General features: G+C 41.1%; 2 protein-coding genes across 2 annotated transcripts; both read left to right on the top strand.

Moving 5' to 3' along the window:
- The first annotated feature begins 4,086 nt into the window (after positions 1-4,086).
- LOC307019630 (transcription factor Sox-14-like) lies at positions 4,087-5,531 on the top strand. The gene has a single exon (XM_079650626.1). The coding sequence runs from the start codon at positions 4,335-4,337 to the stop codon at positions 5,070-5,072; it is 738 nt and encodes a 245-aa protein (XP_079506752.1). The 5' UTR covers positions 4,087-4,334; the 3' UTR covers positions 5,073-5,531.
- A 4,445-nt stretch (positions 5,532-9,976) lies between these two features.
- On the top strand, positions 9,977-19,332 carry cldn18 (claudin 18; the record flags this gene model as incomplete). Its single annotated transcript, XM_079647993.1, has 5 exons — positions 9,977-10,196; positions 16,972-17,136; positions 18,539-18,692; positions 18,776-18,889; positions 18,996-19,332. 5 exons carry the CDS (start codon positions 9,977-9,979, stop codon positions 19,081-19,083), a joined length of 741 nt encoding a protein of 246 aa, XP_079504119.1. The 3' UTR covers positions 19,084-19,332.
- Between the last annotated feature and the right edge of the window lie 563 nt (positions 19,333-19,895).

Below are 19,895 nucleotides of genomic sequence, written 5' to 3'. Positions count from 1 at the left end.
TTTGCAACAAAAATGGAGGCAAGTTTGGGGTAGTATTGGTTCCTTCCTTGGTTGGATTTGCGAGGTCTAGCCATGAGAGCAGAGTCAGGGTAAGAATTTTCAAGGTAAACCAATCAAATGCCGAATAGGGCAGGCCATGCCTTTGATTTCATTCTGGATAATAATTAGCTGTGCGCTTCTGTGAACATTTACTTGAAATCTACTCGTGGACGAGAGTTACGTTAGCTTAGGTTAACTCATGTGAGCCTCTTGTCCATAAGTATGGGGCATGATTCCTTCTGCTTTCTAATGGTTTCATTATATTGTTGTATGGGCAGAAATCTTTACAGACGATATCTCGAACACTTGGAAACTCACATCAAAACCATTTAGATTGATAATTAGCACCATACTTAATAGAAATAATATGTATTTTTTGATGAAGGGGTAAACTGTCCATTTAAAAAAGGTAGATTCCAGCCTGACAACATTTTAACATTCTCTACAAGGATTCAGTATTTATCCCTCAAAATTGTATTCCTCGTAGTTTTGAAACAATATTTAGGCTTTCATGTTGGGAAAACAGTATTTTGCAGGTATCTATAGTTTCCTAATGATTTTCTTGAAAGTTTTTCTTCAGATATTTCTGTTTGTAGCCTACTTTGTACACGATGCACTTACCTGCATTGTGCATGGATTTTGTCAGGGTTTTTAAACGTTAGGAGTGCACCACCGCAGCATCCACACGGCGGCGTGCGTTGAAGCTTGCCGGTGGGCGTGTCTGAAACTCGACCAACAACCAATCACATGAATCTCCCGCCCCGGACACACAAGCACGCAGTTTGATTGGTTAGAGCTTGTATGATTTGATTGGCTGACGCTTCCGAAGCTTCAAAAGTGCCCGTCCAAGCTAAAGCTTCAAAAAAAGCTTGGAGCTGGGCGTGTCTGAAGCTTGGGGATTTTTAGCGAGCAACGCGACCAACAACCAATCACATGAATCTCCCGCTCCGACATACAAAGCAAAAAACCCCGGGAATTGTATGCGAGCAATATATTATATATATACAGTATATATAAACTCCCCAAACAGGCGAAAACCTACCAGTTTCACCCACTGTCTCTGCCACCTCCCTCCATGACTGGTTCTTCCGGTTTGTATCCCGGTAGGTGAAGAGGGTCTGGTCATACAAAACCGGGTGATTTGCTACGGCGATAATTAGTTTCTCCTCCATCTTTTTTTGAAATATAGAAATGAACGGCGGGATATCTCTCCCAGCTTAGACGCGGTTTGATTGGCTAGGGCTTGAGCTGACAGATTTTCAGAAACGGGATTTGATTGGCTGGCGCTGGCTACTCCGGCGTCTCCGGGCGCAGAAGTTGATTGATCAACTTCTGCAGCCGGAGACGGCGGAGAAGGACCGCTATACTACCCACAGTTCTAGTTCGGCGAAAAGCGAGGCAACGTGACGTCACCCCATTCAAAGTGAATGGGCAGACGCGTTGGAAAACGTTTTTGAAGCTGTCACGCCATTCAAAGTGAATGGGAAACAGGGTTGAAGCTAACGCACACCGCCCATGACACCGCCGTGTGGACGGGCCGTCTCCTAGATTCCACCGGGTCCGTTTGCGTCGCGTTACGTCACGGCTGCGCCGCGCTGTTTGCATAGATCGCGGCCACTCTAGTCAATGGGTGCTATTCCACCAGACGCCGGCTCAGAAGCGTCTGGGCGCTGGGCTCCGCTCAAAATAGGATTCAAGTCTATTTTTCGATGCGACGCGAGGCGTTGCGGAGGCGCAGGGCAGGAAATGGAACGGTCAGAGCATCCGGCCCATCCCCAAATAAACTAATTTTGCCGACCCCATCCCTCCGTAGTCTTTCAAGTTCTCCTCCGTTCTCCTCCGGTTTACAGGCACTGTGTCAATTATATTTATAGAATAATTATGATGATAAATTAATTTTTTTACCACTAAAATACAGCAACACATCTTTGATTCATGTCGTTTATAACTGGAATATTACAATTATTATTATCATTTTTTTCTGTAGGGTGAATTGCCCTAATGTGGGACATTTTTTGCATTTCAGACTTCGGGAATATATTGCGATATGAAGCCAATACAATAAATCAAAATCCAGTACCATTCTGAAATCCCCAGGATGTGTCCTAATCAAACCAAAAGAGAAAAATGCAGATATTACACTCGTAAAAGAAATGGTAGACATATCAGTACTCTTAGTGCCAAGTCGTCTCAGACAATCTGCATTTCCTAATGTGGGACAGTTCTGTGCAAAATGTGGGACACTGAAAAGTCTATGTTAAAAAGCCTCAGTCACCTCAATTCATGTAATAAAAACATCTCAGGTCAGTAACACTCAAAGCTAAATGTGCAATACCATGTTCAGCTATGTTACTATTTATAATGTTATTGTTGTTACAACAGAAGATGTTTTTCTTTAAATTGAAGTTAAATGCATCAATCTGGTGCACTTTGAGGGCAAAATTAAGAGATTTATGGATACAGCTCTCAACACTCAAATGAAACAGAACTGTATATATTACAATAATCCAAAAACCATTAGAATATGCTCACAACCAATACAAAATATTTGATAAACTCCTCTCTCCTATCTTTATCTTACCTATAGTCTGCATTCTTTCTTTTTTATTTATGCATATTCGACGAATCACTCCCCTTTTAAACTGTGTTTTTTAATTTTTTTATGGACCTATTGGAAGGATTTCTTAACTTAGGCTATTTTTTACAACGTGTGTTGGAAGGATTTATTAAATTACTGTGAATATTTGGGCTTAAATTAATTGCCATCTTTTAAAATCAGACATTTATCCCTAACATTATCCCTGACTTTGTCATACCATTTTAACAGAGCCCCCCAATTAAGCCCCAGATACCCCCAACTATTTAATATAATTTACCCTTCACCTTAAATATCTAAAATAATGCATTAGAAGACTAACGCCCCGTAAATAACCATTGCTCTTGCACAATCCATGCCCCTTTTAGAACTGTCCCACATTAGGCAAATCATACTGTCCCACTTTGCGAAACATGTTTCCTAAAGTGGGACGATGGAACATTTGATTGAAATAAAAAATATAGAGTATATTTACACCATATTATAATATGTTCTGATGAACAAACATATCATGAACACATCCTGATAAAAACTTGCAAGATTGTTTTATTTATACGAAATTTAAAACCTCAACATTACATTTGTCAAAACACTATGTCACTGACCTTTGGGTGGTCTTCACACAGGGTACTTCCTGTTTGAAGGTTTTTCCACCCTCATCTGTGATTGGACATTTGAGAAGTCATGTGATTTTGATCGCATGACATCACAGCTTGTGTTATCCCGTAGTTTCATTGACTTTCATTTGTTTGCGGAAGACCTAAACCCATTTGAGCTTAGGTGTCCCACATTAGGGCGTGTCCCACATTAGGGCAACTCACCCTACAAAGTAGCCGGTCTAGGAAATATGCCCAAATCAACAAAAACTGCGAGCCGGCAGGCAACGCTCCGTTTCTAAAATGCTTCTGAAACGCGCCCGGTAGGGTAGGGAGGAGGCCGGACCAAAACCGTGGCGCAGCCGTAACGCGACGCAGACACTTCTCAGTTGGAATTTTTAAGCACTCAAAATTGCAAGAGTAAGAAAGGATTTCTTTGTTTTTTATGTTTTTTTTATTTAGAAGAAATCCAAGTAATAATAAAAAATGTTAGACATTCATGAACTTTAGTAGCCTATCTCTAAAGTCCTGGCGACACCCCTGATTTATTTAATGATATGGTCACTTGACTTTGAAGAGTATAGCAACTTCCTTTGAGATATTCTCAAATAAACAATCATTCCAAAACAACTTACTTTCTCACCAATCCCTTACTAAACCTTCTAATGTCCAGTGTTTGTATGCAACATTATTATTATGCACTGGTTTCCTGATTGTCTGCACTTGCCTCAGTAGAGTTAGAGGGAGACGGAGGTAGTCCCTCATAAATGTTGAACAGTCACTTATTCTTTCTGAAGGGATTACAGTGCGTTCCCTCATTCCCATTGGCTTGGCCCACGGTGACAGTGGTGTGGTGATGAGTGTCTGCCATGCCCAGCATCCTCCATAACAAGCTTCCAACTTGGTCCTGTGTGACTCCCATTCACACTTTGTAAATGCTTGAGTCAATCTGGAATTACAGTTTGTATTATTTTTGAGAAGAGACAGAGAAACATTTGACCACTTTTCCTTTTACGCACACAAGGAGCATGCGCTTCTTGGAGAGGTGACTTTATCCAAAGTATATATTTTATTTTTTTATAATTAATGTGCCAGCTTCTGAGATGGCAAAACCTTTAGATCATATCAAAAGACCCATGAATGCGTTCATGGTGTGGTCCAGAGGCCAGAGGAGGAAAATGGCCCAGGAGAACCCAAAGATGCACAACTCAGAGATCAGTAAGAGACTGGGCGCGGAGTGGAAGCTGCTCTCCGACTCGGAGAAGCGCCCTTACATCGACGAGGCCAAGAGGCTGCGGGCTCAGCACATGAAGGAGCACCCGGACTACAAGTACCGACCCCGGCGCAAACCCAAGAGCCTCCTGAAGAGGGACCGCTTCGTTTTCCCGTCTTTGCTCGGGGACGCAGAGCATTTGAAGGGGTTTTCCATGGACTCCTTCCTCATCCCCGGGGATAAAACCAGAGCTTTCTTCGCTCCCGTCTCCTCCTCCTCCTCCTCCTCCCCTTCTTCCTTCTCGCTGCTGGAGCCCGTGGCGCAGTTCAGCACCGGAGCTGTCCAGCGCATGGCGCATGAGATCCCGCACGCTCTGGCGGCCGGCGCTCTGCCCTACAGCGCGCACAGCTTCGGATACCAGACTGCCGGAGGGCTCGGGGCTCTGTGCTGCCACGGACAGCACTCCCACAGCCACCCGTCCCCCTCCGGCCCCGGGTACGTGGTGCCGTGTAACTGTAGCGCCTGGTCCGCAGCCGGGTTACAGCCGCAGGTCGCCTACATCCTCTTCCCTGGAGGGGTGCCCAAGGGCGGCATGGACTCGTACACTTCCCCCAGCTCCAGTGTGTGACGCGCGGGCACAACATGGGGGAAAGTTTGCACATACAGGAACTCTCCATTAAATATGAGAAAATAACCAGAACAAACATGTTTCTATCCTGAACATATCACAGCCTAATAAGATATGGATATAGTAGCCTATTGTTTCATAGATGTTATTTCAAAATGTCAGAAATGCTGCATACTGAGAACCAAAAACACTTACAGTCTCCATACGCGTTACCAGGTTAATGCACAGTAAAGATTTTTGTTAAATATGTTATTTTGTTACTCTTTTGAGAAATGCAACTTCAAAATAAAATTCCCAGCCACACTTTCTATAAAACTGATAACAAATCCACACTGCAGTCACTTAAATTAAAAGCTGATGAGAATGAATTGTTCTTTTTACCGTGGCATAAAAAACACTTCACTTCTAAATAATAATAATAATAATAATAATAATAATAATAATAATAATAATAATAATAATAATAATAATAATGAGACATTTAACTTGGAGGCATCTGTGAAAACAGCAACATATTATTATTCATAGGCTACATTAATTCATTTGGACAGTAACACCTGTTTGTACTTCGTCTGTATTTAGTTTTTCTTTTGAAAATAATAAATGGTAACAAAAAACATAAATGGATTTGGTTTTTACTTTGGAGCTTTTTCAGAAGTGTAAAGAATGTCTTGGCATTTTATATTAACAGATGCATCAGATGCTGTTCAATGAACCAAATGTAGGCAAGTTAAATACTTTCATTGACATTTCAATGTGTATTTTGGAGGATTCACATTGCTCTACTGATTATCAATGTGTTATTTCTTAAGATAATATGTCACGTTTTGTCAGACATCAGTTGTGATAATAGATTTGTTCTCATGTTCTGACCATGCAGCTCTTACTTAAACAAGCTGATTGGTAACAACACGAAAGTCAAAATTATTTAAATATAATGCAAAAAACAGAAGTCCATGGAGTCGACAAACATAACAAGGTACATTTAGTCCCATCATGCTGTATGAGTTTCGTTGTGAGTTTGTGAGAGCGAGCTCTTGATAAGAGAAGAATAGAAACTTCTCTCCTGCCCGTGTTGTTGACAGAGTGATAAGGAGAGAAGTTGAATCATGGAAATCGTATGAGCTGCTGTTTGTTTTCAAAATGAGTAAGAAGGAAGTCACAACAATGAAAGCACTGAGCTCAGCCTCTGTATGACCACTCATAATCCTCAGACTGTATCTGTGATGAAGAATGATCAAACTAAGGACCTGACCACGGATACATCAGTATGGGTCATCATTTATATATTAAATATTACACAACAGTCCTTGTATGGGCACGTATTTGGATGTTGTATTCAATGGTTCTTATAGATGAAATGTCACAAGTGACCTTGAGCAAAACACCAACATATTTACCAATTCACAGGCAGGATGCAGCTGAAGTACGTTAGAGTGAAAAAGGTTTACTTTACTGCTCTCTCTTTTCGTTTTACAGAGACACCTGAGGCCTAATATTAACTTAACTTCTGTCCAGGTTAACGTGATCACTTCTTGTGCTTGTGTTGCTTTCTTTCTGGTAGTCTTTTGTGCTGTATCTGAGTCAGTGGCTGTAAAAGTATTTATTTAAGTAAAATCAGTAATATACATTTTCCAAGCAAAAGCCTTTATCCAAATGTCATCCAGTAAGCGTACATAAGAATTATCCAACAAGTCCTCACCACCAAAACCACCAAAAGTATTTGAAGTTGTTAAGATGAGCTTAACCTTAACATACTCTCTTGCATGAAACGTCAGTAATAATGATACAATAATGCAAATACTCTAACACCGGCAGTGATGATCATCTGCATGATGAAAACTACTTCTGATAATACCAGCCTGTCCTCCTCCAAAATACGACCAAATAGGTCGATTGTTCAGCAGCTTATTTGGACCTATAGTCACGTTTGAAAGTTTAGCACCTCTGGTGGTCGTGTAAGAAATAACAATTTGCGGCAATTACAAACACTCTGGAGGGTCGTATATTTAAGCAATAGCTCACGACAGGCCGTGGTATATGCTCATTATATCACAGCTAAGGGGCGTGGTTCGGCCCGACGCGAAGCGGAGGGTCGACAACCCCCTTAGCTGTGATATAATGAGCATATATCACAGCCTGAAGTGAGCTATTACTTTTATAAAACGGTTAACAAGTGTGGCAATATGAAAGAAAAATACACACTCTAATTTAAATAGTTTTTATTAGTAAATAATGATGTTCAAAATAAAATAGTCCCTCCGTTGCCTTCTGCACAAACCATAGTGCGACGTGGTTGCTATGCAACGACACTAACAGCTGGCGAACATATTAGACAGAGAGCGTTAATCCATTATTTGGCTGTTTATTTACATTAATGTGTGTTGCCGTTTATTGTGCACCCACTGAAAAACTGTCCAGCATAGTACAGTAGCATGGCTTACGTGGTCACTTGTATAGGTTGAGGTTGTTCTAGGCTGTTGCTTGGTGTGGCGAGAGATTGGGCTTCCAGTAGCTCTGGAGAGAGCTTTCGCACCTGTGGCCACGAACGGTCATAATTTCTCTGCTTTGTTTCAAGACCCGCATCAGAAAGCTTTTGAATGGTGGTACTTTTCCAGTTGGTCTACCTGCTCTTCACGTAGCTCTGCATGCCGTCGTTTAGGTGCTTTTTTTTTTTCTGGAGATAGGCACTGCTAAATCCACTCCTCCATAGTAAGACCCCCCCGGAGGTCGAAGTTAATCTTAAATGTTTCCATCTTCTGCTTTGTAAGTTTGTTTCGTAACGGAAGAAATTTAAATATATTTATAAAACTGACAAGTCAAATCAAGCAATCGGATTGGTCGATAGTGTTTTTGCGGACCTCTTTGATTACAGATTTGAAAACATCGTTGCTTGCTTTAAAAGTAGCACAATTCATTATGTCAAACCTTGGAAAGTGTCTAGATATCCCTGCCCTAATGCCAAAGGAACTGCACACTGAATATGTTTTGCCCCTTTGATTTCTATGTCTGGACCGCTGCGTAAAAAGGAGGCTTTCTGCCCCGTTACTTCTCCGCTGCTTTCTTGTTCCAGTATGAAAAGCAAACAGTATATTGTTTTTCTCAGACGCGGAGGGATACTGACTTGTTGTGAAAAGTAACTTACAATTCTACCCGTGGTATACGCTCAGTATATCACGGCTAAGAACCAATCAGATTGCTTGATTTGACTTGTCCGTTTTATAATCACAAATAGAAATGTGTCTCTCAGAATTGAAAGGGAAAAATCTATGGGAAAAACACAAAAGCAGTGTACACAATTTAAACCAATTAATGAATGATGAGTGCGGCAGATACCACTGTAAAATCATTTGACAGTGAGGGGAATACAGTTTTATAATGAAAACTTTGAGATCGGAAATCACCCGGTGAGGGTTCACGCAGGGGGAAAGACATACACGTTCTCCTGGCGAGACCTCAAATCATCTTCGTATTATCTATCAAACTATAGATCCTACACATCCACTGGACGTGGATCCTAAAAGTACAATATACACTTCTCGCTAGAAATCTAATCAAAAAGAATTTTAATGGCCAAACTATTCTACAATTTAGGATTTTCAAGAGAGGGTTCTTTGTGAACATACGTTTCTTATACAACCACTAGAGGTGCTAAACTTTAAAACGTGACTATAGGTCGTAATAAACTGCTGAACAATCGACCTATTTGGTCGTATTTTGGAGGAGGACAGGCTGGTATTATCAGAAGTAGTTTTCATCATGCAGATGATCATCACTGCCGGTGTTAGAGTATTTGCATTATTGTATCATTATTACTGACGTTTCATGCAAGAGCCGCTTGTATGTTAAGGTTAAGCTCATCTTAACAACTTCAAATACTTTTGGTGGTTTTACTTCTTATAATGTGTTATATTTGATACATTCATTATGTTTTCCATGTCAAATCTTAATTTTAAAAGGAACTAAAGCTGGCAATGAGACATCCAAAAATAAAGAATTCATATTTTTCCTATAGGTGTCAATGAGTAAGTGCACATTTTATTCTCCATGGGGATACGGTAAAAAAACAAAAACATAATACATTATTTATTTATTTTAAAGTTATACAAAAAAACAATATACAAATTATAATAAAATAAATAAGATCTACAAAATAATTCTTACAACAAGCTCTGTGAATTACCTTGAGTAACTGGGTCATGATTTCTGGAAAGAGAGACTGCTGTTGAGCTTTTCACATTTATTACCTTTGACCCCCACAAGCCGAGTGCCATCCAGTTTCATTATAATGGAGCGAAGGCAGACATCTCTATGGTCAATATGTCTAACACTCTATAACACACACCTAAACAAAACAGATTGTCAGATATGACTGCAAGTGGGAGTAAAAACATTTCATTTTGATTTGTGATTGAACTCTTTCTTTAAATTAATGTAATGAAGTAAAAAGTACAATATTCCCCTGTACAATATTCTAAAATACTCAAATGTTTACTTAAAAATACAGAACTTGAGTTAATGTACACACTCAGCTCTGCTTCATGCATGATATTGTTGTTTGTGAGTGTGTTGTCATGGTTGTTCCCTCTCTCTCAGTGTTGGCGGTTGACCTGTGATTCAGTTTCCTGTGTTTACATTCAAACAGTAAGTTCTCATTTGGGTGCCTTGTGCTCCTATCACCACTGTGTCCACACCTCAGCACAGGGCCCAACCCATCACTGCATCACCCACTGAAACCCAGCCGCCTCCACCCAGCACCACACTCTGCCCTCTCAATTCTCCGCCTGCACACCGTCGGCACCTCACATTTACATTTGCAGCTCAAGTTGAAATCTTGATCTATTTAATCGAGGCTCAAAGCACCCTGCCAGTTTATTCCCCAACTTCTAAAGGAGGAGACAACGATGGCGCCTTCAGTTCTGCAGAATGGGGGGTTTATTCTGGGTTTGGTTGGAGCAGCAGCCCTCATCGCAGCGACCGCCATGAACAACTGGAGCGTAAAGGACAGGCAGGGGGACGTGGTGACGTCCGTCTACACCTACAAGGGTCTGTGGAAGGACTGTGAGACGACATCCTCGGGGTTAACTGAGTGCCGGCCGCTCTACGGCCTGCTGGGATTCTCAGGTAGGAAGACTCTCCATTTTATATTTAATATGCAGAGATTCTCCAGGAAGTGACTGTTTGAATTCAAACTAGTTCCGTTCATTGCTTTTCTATTAATTAAACAAATGTGACAAAAAAAGTCTCCTTTATCTGTCTTTTGAGGTAAATTAAAAAAGTTCCATTTCAACCTTTGTAAAGGCTGCTGTGGCTCTGGGGGGAATTGGGTGTCTGCTGATTGGAGGACCCAGGATCAAATCTGGCCTGGGACCATTTGCCGCATTTGACTCCCTCTGCCTCCCCCTTTCAACTCTATCACTATAATAAGGGGTTCAAAGAGATGCAGAGCTTCCCTGATTCAAACTCCAATGCGTAACACAGATAAAGGAAGTTGTTCCCAAACAGTCAAGAACTGGGATAACAGGGAAGTTCTCTGAATATGTTCAAGGTCCTTAATATTAGAGAAAAAAAGAAGAAAAAAAAGGCATTCTTTTTTGGATACCCCTATCGAACGAGTGTTTTTGTAGTCCTTTCACATGCCGAGTTTTCAAAAGAGCGTAGTTTTGGACCCAAACAGTCAAGAGTAACAAGGAAGTGCCCTCCCTACTTTCAAGATTGTAATATAAGAGGATCAAACCCCGTATAAAGGCTTTTGTTTTTGGATATCCCTACCCGAGGTAGAACAAAGCACAACCATGTTTTTTGCAATGTAATATATATAGTTTTTCAAAGGGCGTTATTAGTTTTTTATCAAATGGTTATTTGAGTCTGGTTCAGTTACAGAGTTTCCATGATGACACGTGTGAGCAAAAGGCCATCTCTTCTCTCGTTGGGTCCACAGTGGGAAATTAGCACTTTTTTTCCCATCGACTAAATGGTTGGATATTGTTCACATTTTACAGACACATCTGAGGCCTGATATTCGTTTCTGGATAATGCCATTATTTTTCTGGTTTGTATTACTTCCTCTCTGTTGTGCTAGAAGTGATTGAGTCAGTAGTGGAATAAGTATTTACTAAAGTAAAAGTACTAATACCACACTATAGAAAATACTCTAAAAGTACAATAAAACACAATGAGGATCCTAGGATTGCAAAAGTATCCATTTTCCTCCACGGGCCAAACGGCTACCCTGGCAGAGGGTGTGCCTATATTGTTCTATAGCTGTGCGTCCAGACCGGAGTTTATATATACAGTCTATAGCCGCATTCACACCGCAGGACTTTCCCTGGTACTTTGGTTCTTTAGTTCCGTTAGTACCAATAATGTCGCGTTCACACCGCCGGGACTACTTAGTGCCGGGAACTCTTTTGGCCATTTTCAGTCCCTGCTAGAGAGGTGGTACGAACCTGGTGATAAAAGAGTGCCAATTTCTATTCTATTTCTATTGGCTGGGCGAATTGCAAACCACACCTCGTTAGACTCTGAATTTTTTTTGTTAGGCAGCCATTTTTTTCCTCGCTACAAAACCACATCCACACCTGAGCGAGTAGTTTTTGTTGTACTTTAAAGCAGTTATGACCACACGTACTACAACACCAGAGCGGTGGAATGATGAAGAAGTGTCGGCGCTTCTGGCAATTTACTCTGAGGACGGGATGCAGCAGCTTCTACAGAAAGCAGTTCCCAACTCCAAATGTTTTGAGCGATGTTCGCAAAAGCTACTTGACTGGCGTTATGCCGTTATTGTTATGTCTTGACTGTGCAATAAAACAAACAAACTGGCGAAGCTTTATTTATTGTGTCCCACCCCAAATTTGCAGAATAGAAGAATGTGAGAGCAGACAGGTGTCGGTGGTTGAATTTAATGTTGCAACCTTGTGCAGCAATGGCAGGGGCAGAAACACAAGTCTTACACACATAAACACAAGTCATTTATCATGTCATTTGTTTTAGATAAATAAGGGAAAAACACCAAACAACGGTTAATGTCCTGTTCCAAAATCAGCCTGAGGGGGTAATATATAATAAATACATAAAGATAAAGTCCATTGCTATAATGGAGTATTTTATTTGTAAATTAACCTTATAACCCAGCCTCATGGTGCACATGATTCTTTGCTTGGACATTTTGTTGGTTTGAGTCATTTGAGCTCGGATTCTAGTAGGGACATAAAGTAACACCTATCTTAGGAAGATATGAACTTCATCTTGGTGAAGTTGATGCTGAATTCACTATTTAGTAGATAATCATGTGAAACTTTATCTTTGCACAACGGTCTCTCTGCTGAGCCTACCTATTATATATATATATATATATATATATATATATATATATATATATATATATATATATATATATATATATATCATGTACAGCGGGTGGGCTTTATACACCCTCCCCCGTGTAGTTCTTCTTCTCTCTTTTTTTTTTGTACTCGACGTGAAGTGGTTTTGCGGCCTGACAGTAAACCCAGAGAAGAAGAAGACGAAGTGACGTCAGCGTAATCTTGCCTCAGGGAAAGTACTGCGGTGTGAATGCGATTGGCACTAGCCCCCTGGCGGATTCAGTACAGTGGTACTTTAGTGCGGAAAGTCCTGCGGTGTGAAAGCGGCTTATGGTCCAGACTTAGGCCCCGGCCCCACGAGGACGCATACGGCTAAACGCATAGGATTAACGCAAACGCAATCGCAAAAAAGCTTCCGTCCACATGCAATATTCACCGGATAGTGTCTGTCCACACGAGACAGGGTTATGGCTAGAAAGGATCCGTCTTGTGTAAATATGACGTCAAGTTCTCGTTGTAACTCTCGTTGTAATTGGAGCGGCTCGGAAACACATCTACAGCAGTAACATGCAACATGCACATTAATGCAGCAGCAATATTAATAGACATAATAGTAAAACACTGAAAAACACTGAAAGGGAACATTTTATTGCACCAGGAGCTATCTTGGGACTGTTACTGTGACAACGTTGACTTGCCTGTGAATAAAGAATAAAGAATAAACCATAGTGTTGGTGATCTACACAGTGTTGTCATTCTTCTTTGAACAGCAAGACCGCTAACGCCCTATTTCAACAATCGCACCCCCTGTAATTGACATAATTAATAGATAGTTTAACTTCTCACCATCATTTGCTGTGGCCCACTGATGTTAGTTAACGATCGTAACTGAAAGGCTGCCTGCCAAACGTGAACATTCAGCCATGTGACTTGCAAACTCTCGCGAGGGTTTTACACTAGACGGATCCTTTCTAGCCATAATCGAAACAGCTCCGTTTAGCTCCAACCGCTGGAGAAGCTGCAGTACATATCCAGGAGCCTGTACGTGGCGCTGTAACTTCCTCCACAAAAGCAGCGAAGAAGCATGGTTGTCATGGTTGCCCTTCTGTTTATTCTCCGCGGTTGGGGCCGAGGGAACCGGGCAGAGTTTTTCGCCAGTCAACGTGTATTAAAGTTTAAATCTTCCGGACAAAATTATAAAAGTGCCAGTCAAAGGTCTTATTTGCTATTTATTGAGCTTTAAAACAAATGAATAACGACTCTATATATTATAATAATAAAATACACGGATGCTCTCTTTTTCCTCCCTCTCTTCTGAGAGCGTCAGTGTCTGTCTCATGCAGCAGCTGATCCAGTAATGAGTGACCCGACAGTAAAAAAAAACATATTTATAACTAGTTTAGGTAGTTTGAGAGGTAATTAAAATAGCTAAGGGTGATGATCTGACTTGAAGTGTGTGTTTTACTCCGTTCACCGCTGCATCACAGCGGGAGGAGCTGCAGGTGAGCAGAGCTGCGTGTCTCCGTCCTGTCAGATTAGACTTCACTCGCGTTTATGTCCATATCGAGAGAAAGATAAATAATCGGAATTCAGTGTGCAGTTTACTTTGACGCGGGGGTGAGCAGCAGAGGTGAGGAGAGGCGGGGTTATTGCGTCATCATTATCACAAAATGATCATATAGGGCGCACACACGGAGCCGTTGGACCCCCCAGAGCGTTGCGTATGCCGTTCTATCAATATCGGCAAACGACCGTTTTCGTCCTCGTGGGGCCGGGGCCTTAGTGACGTCAATAGGCCCCGGAAGAACACAATGGAAAAAGAGAAATCTCCAACGAGGCGTTCTGGGGCAGCATAGACAGGTCTTTTCTGTGTTAGAGTTTTACTCGCTACAGGGTGTACTTTGAGGGTTTGACTCTGCAGACCGTTTACATGCAGAAAAAGCTACATAACACACAAGGGGACGGGTAATAACCAGAAAAGCATGACATGGGACCTTTAAGGCTAGATTGTTAGGGGTAGAACAAGGAATGCAATGGTTTTCTAAAACAGATGAGCAGTTTTTTTCAGTTCAAGGAAGAAAATAATAGTCATTTTTCTTTCTAAGATACTAAAAAGATTAATCAAATTATTCTGAAAAGGGAAGCTGAAAGTAAAAGCCATGTCGTTATAGCTATCTAAAACGTAAAGGTCCCCTATTATACTCTTTTTCAACAATATATTATAGGTCTCAGATATACAAAACATGTAATTGGCTGAAACACCAAACAGATCATTGTAGCATGCCATATACGCCTCTGTAATAAAAGTGCTGATTCTGTGTGTGTAGCTTTAAATGCTCAGGGGTGGCCAACCCGCGGCTCTCGGGCCGCATGCGGCTCTTTGCCTAGTTTCATGCGGCTCTTCAGTTCATATCGAGTTGTATATGTGTGAGTTTGGGGGAGAGACACTGACTCCTGACTAGTGTTGCACGGTGTATCGATACTTGAAAGGTATACCGCGATACCCTGCCGTTAAAAACGTTACGATTCCTCCGTTTCATTACTATCGGTACTTTGAGAATGACGGGGGAAAGTACTCCGGTGAGAAAGCGCCGTTTTAATAAGAGCCGTGTGTGTTCAGCGCTCTGCTTCCAATCCCTGCACTGCAGCCGTGCCTTACAGTCCCGCCTCTCTCAAGCACGCTCAAGTGCCTCCCCTCTCTCGTGCACGCGCTAGCTGCCAGAGCATGTGAGAAAACGAAAAAGCATGACTGCTGCGGCTCGGTTTGTTGACAAAAAAGACGCCAGAAGCGAAATTTTGATGTATTTTAGCTATATCTCTGACAGTGAGGCAAGCCTACGGACACCACGAGGCCTGTCTGTAAGAAATGTATTAATTTTATTTAATACGAATTCTTGTCATTTATTTTATTTATTGTTCTCATTGTTTAAAAGTGTGTGTTATGGTTATGGTTCTGGTGTGAAATAAAGCACACTAATTACATTTAAGACTGTTTCCCTTTTTTTAAGAAAAGTATCGAAAAATAATCGGAATCGTAATTCTTGACTTGGTATCGGTATCGAAACCAAAATGTTGGTATCATGACAACACTACTCCTGACAGTTAAACCTGATATTTAGTAGGTCTGTTAAGTATTGAATGCTGACCATTCTGACGTAATTTGGCCGGTCAAAGTTGTTTGGGCTCGGATAAAATCGCTCCGTTACTTTCGTCCCGTGTTACTTTCGTCCCGGCTCTCCCTACGTGTGTATGTTTGGTGTCAGGTGTCAGTCTGAGAGGATGACAGCGCGTCTAATTTTGATGTGGCCCAAGAGCCAATCACAATAATACCTGGATGCAGAGAACCAATCACCTTTGAGGGGGGGGAAACCTATCGTTGATTAAACATTATCCAGTGTTTCCCCTACCATTGTCTTGGAGGGGCGCCAACAGAGCCCCACGCCCCCCCTGAAATTCAAAAAAATATATATATAATTTCTTTTTTTTAAATATATATAGCACCAAATTGCAAATAATCTATAACTACTGTCACTTTTCACATTGAACATGTGCTCTTTTATTAAATAAACTAAACGCTTTCATTTTAAGTTGTCAGTTTAGTGCTTTTGACCCTAAGAAACACTGATGCATTAATCAATAACAATAATCCACAGCTCCTCTCTCTGTTCCAGAGGATTTAAAAAATATATATCCCAATGTCACAAAAATGCATCAGTGATGTGGTTGAAATCTTGTCTCCAGAAAACAAAAAACTGAAACAAGCGGTATCAGTGACTGTGTGTTTGATGTGGCTCTTTGCAGTAACATAGAACAAATGTGGCTCTTAACCTCAGACTAGTTGGCCACCCCTAGCTGAGAAGTGATTGGTTTATAAAAAAAACACAATGGTGCTCTAGGAGGATATTCAGGTGATAAGGTGGGGGGGGGTTTTACGTTGGTTGGTTATTGGCTAATGGTTACACAACCCAGAAAAACATCACGAAAGACATCAGAAACTGGCCAAAATCTGATCAGCTGATTTTCAGACCGGTTTTTATATAAATGGATCAGGACAAAAAGAGAGAATCTTCGTACCGGAAACTTTCAGAATTCTACACACATGTACTTAAAAAGAGGTGAAAAACGGGATTTTGCATAATAGGTGACCTTTAACAAAAAAAAATGTAAACAGGTGATACGTTAAAACACTTTTCTTCATTGTCCTCAAACTGTTGCTCCGGCATCCAGCCCGCACCTCCTATCAGTGTTTGCATTAGCACCGGTGCATTCTGGTCACTACAATGAGAGCCAGGCGGAGTCAACACAGTTATCAGAAACAGAGCAAACAGCGAGCAGAGGGCAGGTCCTGCAGCACGCACTGTGGGAGAGGGCAGAATAAATACATCTGTCACCAACACAGAGACTACCAATGATTATGATTTACGTCTCACAATATGAGGTTTTAAATCCAAGGTCTAATTGTCAGCTGCATTTCTTTGTCTCTTTGTGATGCAGAATATTATGCAGTGTGGAGCTTTTTGTTGGAGTAAGAAGTATTAGACTTAACATGATATATATTTCCTGTCCAATAGGAACCTTCCAGGCGGTGCGGGCCCTGATGATAGTGGGGGTGGTGCTAGGGGTCCTGGGGGCCGTGATTTCAATGTTCTCTCTCACCTGCCTCTCGATGACCAGCATGGCTGACACCACCAAGGCCAAGATGAGCCTCACCGCCGGCATCATGTTCATCATCGGCGGTATGGCTACAAATAAAACAATATCAGAATGTTCCTTTAAAGTGTGTTTCTCAAAGGAATACTTCACCCGTAAATACATGATTTGTCTATCAGTTACTCACCCAGTGTTGCTGCATTTCTCCGTGATGAACGAAGAATCAAAATACTGTTTAAAAAACCATAACGGGTTCTTGTGTTTAGAAGCCAATCAATCAATCAAAGTTTATTTATACAGTATAACCCAATATCACAAATATTACATTTGTCTCAGTGGACTTCACAGTTTGTACAGAATATCAGTATGGCAATAAGACACCCTCTGTCCTTAGACCGTCACATCGTACAAGGAAAAACTTCCAGAGAAAACCCACAGTTTAAAGGGGAACATGGGAGAAACCTCAGGGAGAGCAACAGAGGAGGGATCCCTCTCCCAGGACGGACAGACGTGCAATAGATGCCGTGTGTAAATCGAAGAGATAATACCTTTTACAACATAGGTAGACCAAATGTTTGGAAATGCATGTGTCTGTAATAAGAAGATGAATCCACGAGGATGTCAACAATCCTGTGGGAGCCATCAGGGAGGTAGTGAGGTGAGAGTCAGGCAGGACCGCAGAGACAGGTTCAGCCACGACTCAGGATCCGCGACTCAGGATCCGCAACTCAGGATCCACGACTCACTCAAGTGTCACTTAACAGCACCAAAGGGCTCCAGAAGTTCTGAACCAAATGAACAAATATATTTCCTTGTCCATCTTCTGTTTAATAAAAGAGCTGAGAACACTTGTTAAAAAAGTAATCTGAGGAATTGTACAAAAGCAGAAAAAAACCTTGAGGAATTCAGTAAGACAGTATTAGTTTAGAATTAAGTATTAAGAAGGTAAACGTGGGCTGCGTTTAACAACAACAAAACTACATCAAAACACACGTTTCCAATGTTACTAAGTAGATATTGAGTATCTCCATTTGATGCAACTTTGTACTTCTATACATCTCAGACAGAGTCACATGTTGTACTTTTGACTGATATACATTTATGGACAGCTGCAGTTACAGATTTGCTATGCCCTTCCTGTCATGAGAAAAACAATGCAGAAGTACTTTAGTACATTTTGCTGATGAAATTTACAGACTTTTAGTAAAGTAAGGTAGGACTTTACTTGTACTTGAGTATTTTTAAATGTGGTATTATTACTTTTATTTTCTAAATACTTCATTAAGAGCGGTGGAGTATAATCCAAGACTGATTTATCCACTCATAGGCTCAATAATATAATAGATAATAATAAGTAGTGAGCACATTGTGTATAAGTGAGGCATTGAATATATTGGCCATTAGAGATGGGAAGTGTTCCTTTAAGCCGACACATTAACAGTTTCTATGAAGTACATGACTTCCTGTCCCTCCATGCTCTTCTCTCAGGTGTGTGTGGCATCGCAGGAGCCTCCATCTATGCCAATCAGATCGTGGCCAGCTTCAGGCTCTCCACCAACCCCAACTACGGAGGCAACATGGAAGGAGGGATGGGGGGAGGGATGGGGGGAGGGATGGGGGGAGGAATGGGAGGGATTCCCAGGTATGATGATTATATTGCTTGTTTTTTCATATCATCCATATTATTCTCGCGCTAGACTAAGTTCATGTTGTCTGTCTCCACAGATACACATTTGGCCCCGCGCTGTTTATAGGCTGGATCGGAGGGGGCGTCCTGGTTATTGGGGGCATCCTGAAGTCCGTGGCCTTCAAGGGAATGGTGAAAGATGAAAAACCACAGTGAGTCCCCCACAGATTGATCATCTATAGGTGCCTCTTGAATACATTTGGTTTGAGTGTGTGCTTTTGCTTATACAAACAACAACAATGTTCTCTTGTTCCACAGTTACCCGGGGGTAGCGTACAAACCTCAGGTCCGCACCAAAAGCGCTCTGCCTGATCACAATTCAGAGGGAGCCAAGAATTATGTGTAACTCCTACCCTTCAAGCACCAACATGTTATGTTTGCTGTTAGCTGTTCACATGCAGCATTGTTGTGGGATTTTATTTTCTAGATGCCTTTTATGTGCATACAAATATGTCTTGATTGGATTCAATATGTCTTATGTTGTAACAGCAGTTCAAAATCTATGGAAGCCATCCCGCCAGTTAAAATGAAAAGAATAAAACCATGAAAAAAATGTATTTTTTTGGTGCTGGATACAAAACTCTAGCAACAAGAAGTCTGCACTCTTTGAAAAGCTTCCAGCTAATGGAATTGTGAAGATCTTTTGTAAGATTTTCACATTTTAAAAGTCATTTTCACAAAAATGTCTCCATGGTTTCTATATTTTTACAAATGCTGAATGTAATTGAAGACTTTTTTTACTTGAGTATTGTTAAATCATTTGATTTGTATAATAATAAAAGACTAATTTGTGAATGATGTGGTTTGAATGATTGTAATAATTTACCTGATTATGAACTTGAAAAACTCTTGTAGTTAATGTTCGATTTATTCAAGACCTATGTTCAAATTAGAGTAACAGATCTAAAGACAGCATGCAGTGATTGATGATCAAAAAGCACTGTTCCTGTCAACTTGCAGAAGTTACAATCCGTGTATCTACCGTCCAATTGTTTTTCTTTATTAAACACGTAAACGGAAGAGCGTCTGAGAGGCCTTTTTGCTTTTTGCTTTTTACCTTACTAAATGGTCTAATGGTCCTTGGAGTGAGGGGCGGGGCCAAACTCACGGAAGTGATTTCAAAACAAAAGCACTCGTTTGCTAAAATCTATGGAATGC

Source organism: Notothenia rossii, assembly GCF_949606895.1.
Source record: "Notothenia rossii genome assembly, chromosome: 9".
NCBI lineage: Eukaryota > Metazoa > Chordata > Actinopteri > Perciformes > Nototheniidae > Notothenia > Notothenia rossii.
The sequence above is the reverse complement of the archived record's forward strand: the minus strand, read 5'-3'. Positions and strand labels throughout refer to the sequence as shown.